The following is a 3,660-nucleotide window of genomic DNA, read 5'->3' as shown; positions in this document are numbered from 1 at the left end:
TTACCCGTAATCTCTGATCAGACTGGTAATGAAAGTGTCGTGACCATCTCTAAACGGGTATATTATGAAATATAGAGAAAATAGCACCACTGTCCACCAGCCAAGATGAATAATTATGCAACCTAAGACAGAATGAATTACATGTGTTTATGTTCACTATTTAAAGAAATAAAAGGGGTTTTTTTCCTTTTTTTTTCTATTTCTTGTTGGTAACCTACATTTATTCATAAAATATATATCATTTTCCCCCTTTTTCCATTTTCCATTATTAACTTGATTATTAATTAAGAAATCACATGAATGTACAATCCAATTCAATCTTCGACTTATAGGCCTAAGGCGCATTATACTAGTCTGAATGCGCCAAGTTGAGAGACTGCTCAAGAAGAAAAAGAACAAAAGGAATAAAGGGAGGCAAAAATTTACAAGGAAAAAAGCAGAAAACAGAAAAGAGAGAATAGAATAAAACTAAAGGATCAGAAAAAAAAATAAAACATTAAATGGAGCTGAAAAGGTGAATTTTAATTCTCATTTTGAAAATATCTACAGATGGAGATTCACGAACGAGTTGTTGCAAATCATTCCAAAGTCAAGGAGCAGCAATTGAATAAGCTCTATCACCGAACGTCTTCGTGCGACTAGATGGAACTGTAAGAGTGGATGCAGAGGCAGTTGATCTCAAACTGCGTAAACATGTGGAAGAGCGCGAAGTTGAAAGTTCAGAAATATAAGAGGAGTAACTATGGTATGGAGATACAACCCACTGGTTGGTTAAAGAAAATTAAGAAATTAATTGTAGCTAGCAACAATGAATAACAACTTCTTTAAATTTATAAAATTTATGAATAAAAAAATAATATTCAAGTATAAAAACACAGTACCAAACAAGCAAACTTATTTTCATTGTGGTTATAATACACATTATTACTGTAACGTTGTTGATATTTACCCCATATAGTGTAGGCTATATGATAGCCTGTATAGCGAAATCCGGATACCTGCAAATTTAAGAGAACACAAACAAAACACCTTTAACGCATTATTTAAAATATTACCAGGCCTATAAATAACTATGATTAATACATTAATTTAAAACGGGCATCCGATTTCTTGAATAGTTTACTAAACGTTGGTCACATAAGTAAATATAATGAGAGTTGTTTCGAAAGAGCGAAACTTATAAAGTCCGTAACAAATTACAGACAACATAAGGGCGAACCAATATTTGAGAAGGAAGGAACCAACCAAAAACGCAATCTCGTACAAACTGCCTGGATTTAGAAGAATAACGGCATATTAATACAAGACTTAGTTTCATTTGTGAAGGAAACCATAAACAAACGGTAGATCACTTCCTCTCTGAATGTTCTAAATTAAAACAAACCAGAGACTTAATATTCTCTGAATTGGAAAGAGATCTATGTAACCATGATTCACTGGACTAATTTAATTTATGATTCTAATGATTTTAAACATCATATATTTTTTGATGATCTGTCTGATAGAGATGAAAATCTTTCAATTATCGTTGATTGTAAAAAATACATTCAAGAACCATAGAATTTGAGATCAAATATCTATAAGAACATTAATACTAAAACTAAAATAGTAGACAGTGATGAAAATGTCCAAATATGTAACATAACGACCTGAGTTAATCATAAGTAGAAACACGAGAGACAATGAGACAATAACGATGGTGTTACCCTTTAACTCTCAACAGAGTTCGGTGATAGAGCTTATTTAATTGTATTAACTTTTGTCTTTGTCTTGTTGATGTTTAGTCATTTTGATAGTTTTCCTTCTTCTGTATTTTATTGATATTAACTCTCAACAGAGTTCGGTGATAGAGCTTATTTAATTGTATTATTATTATTATTATTATTATTATTATTATTATTATTATTATCGTTATTATAATTATTATTAATATTATATTATTAATAATGATATTATTATTATTATTATTATTATTATTATTATTATTGTTTTTATTAATTATTGATATAATAATGCTATCTGACTTTTGTCTTTGTCTTGTTGATGTTTAGTCATTTTGATAATTTTCCTTCTTCTGTATTTTATTGACATTTTAAAGAGGGCTCCTGAACATCAACTGGCCTCCTGGTTCAGCTGGAAGGGCTCCCTCTATAATAAAATTTGAAATAAAAGAAAAATAAAATAAACAGAGGAACCTGGCAACGAAATGTTAAAATTAAGAAGGTCATCTTACTATTACTGTCCAGTTCGGGAACGGTTCGTTCGGGCAGAATGAATAGTCCCCTTTATACATCCTTAGTGTATGCTGCCTGCCAAAATAATTCAAAGTTAGACTTTATACAACGCCCTCATAATAATGATTTAAAAGTTTTAGAAAAAGTTTTCGATAGAGGGCAGTATACATATATATTGTGGCCTTAAATTTAGAAAAGTTTTCGTTTGTTTTTTTTATTTATAAAAGATTCGTATTATCCATGTATTATTTTATAATTACAGTCAGTATTAAAAGAATCCCGAAAATATTGTCTTGATACAAACCTGTATGACAACACAGCACTGACAATGAAAAAGACTGTAATAGCCAATGCGATATATGAAGTTATAACAAATGAATCTGAAATGGAAAGTGAATAAAAATTATGAAAAATGATGGGAAATCATTATGTAGTACACATTTGTGATTCATGAATCTGAAGTGATTTCTACGCAATTTATAAAATTTAGTATTTATTTTATTTTTAAATAAAAGGAGACATTATAAAATATAATAATCCATTATACACATACTATGTACGTATTTTAAATCAAAAGGCAAAATACTGGAATACAACAATGCAATGGAAAACGACAACTGGATCTCGGTTGGCTGTTAATGTAAGCTACAACCAGAAATACCCAGTGGTTTTGGAAATCCCTTACTTATAAAATACTTTATAAATATATAATGAGGTATGTAATAACTTACACACAGGTACACTATATCATATTAAAATAATAGTGATAATAATTATGTTAGGCTTAGTGCAAAATGCAATGCAGGTAAAATCACTGCATGGAGGCCTACCATGGGAAACGTGAAAAATCTCTTCTAGTGAGTAGTACAGGTTCTGATTAATAAGCGTTATATAGGTGTTTTTTTCAGCAAAAATATTTATCAGGGCTTGCAGATAGTCTGAAACATACCAGATGTAAATACTCCACACCTAAATAAAAGAAAACAATGTTATTAGAAAAGCCTTGTTTGAAATGCTGAAATGACTATGTAAACAATTTCAAAAAAATAATAACAGTAAAAATATAGGAACGTATGAAGCATCACCTTTCAAAATAATGTTTATGTTTTAGTTGTATGAAACTAGTGAAAATGTGGGTGGACCAAGTAATTTTTTTTTGTGGGTGTACTCAAATTTGTAACATCTCTCTATCAAAGCAAGCTTCATACCGCTAGACCACAGGGAGCTACACGATATTGGCTCAGATCTAATCCCAGACAGTTTCTCTCATATGAAACCATCTTCAAATTGGAGCATATATAGTCAATCGAGAAACTATTATAAAAAAAAATTTACTCACTGGTGCTTAAGACTCCTCTTCTTTCAATTTAAATAGTATAGTTATAGCATCAATGAAAAACGCGGTTTAGAGCTTCTATTTTATTGT

At 30.1% G+C, this 3,660-nt stretch overlaps 1 protein-coding gene across 1 annotated transcript in view; it reads right to left on the bottom strand.

Moving 5' to 3' along the window:
• The window catches only part of LOC117115319 (stimulated by retinoic acid gene 6 protein-like), a 15,725-nt gene that overhangs the window by 3,299 nt on the left and 8,766 nt on the right, over positions 1-3,660 (bottom strand). Inside the window, exons 11-16 of the mRNA XM_033259060.1 lie at positions 3,166-3,203; positions 3,065-3,124; positions 2,539-2,614; positions 2,234-2,309; positions 950-998; positions 5-122 (exon numbers count right to left, since the gene is read on the bottom strand). Of these exons, the coding sequence (XP_033114951.1) occupies positions 5-122; positions 950-998; positions 2,234-2,309; positions 2,539-2,614; positions 3,065-3,124; positions 3,166-3,203 (417 nt within the window). The remainder of the gene's footprint in view (positions 1-4; positions 123-949; positions 999-2,233; positions 2,310-2,538; positions 2,615-3,064; positions 3,125-3,165; positions 3,204-3,660) is intronic.

This window comes from Anneissia japonica, unplaced genomic scaffold (assembly GCF_011630105.1).
Source record: "Anneissia japonica isolate Jap-2015-1 unplaced genomic scaffold, ASM1163010v1 scaffold287800_len1627635_cov199, whole genome shotgun sequence".
Lineage (NCBI taxonomy): Eukaryota > Metazoa > Echinodermata > Crinoidea > Comatulida > Comatulidae > Anneissia > Anneissia japonica.
Note: the sequence above shows the minus strand (reverse complement) of the source record. Positions and strands in the feature narration are given on the sequence as shown.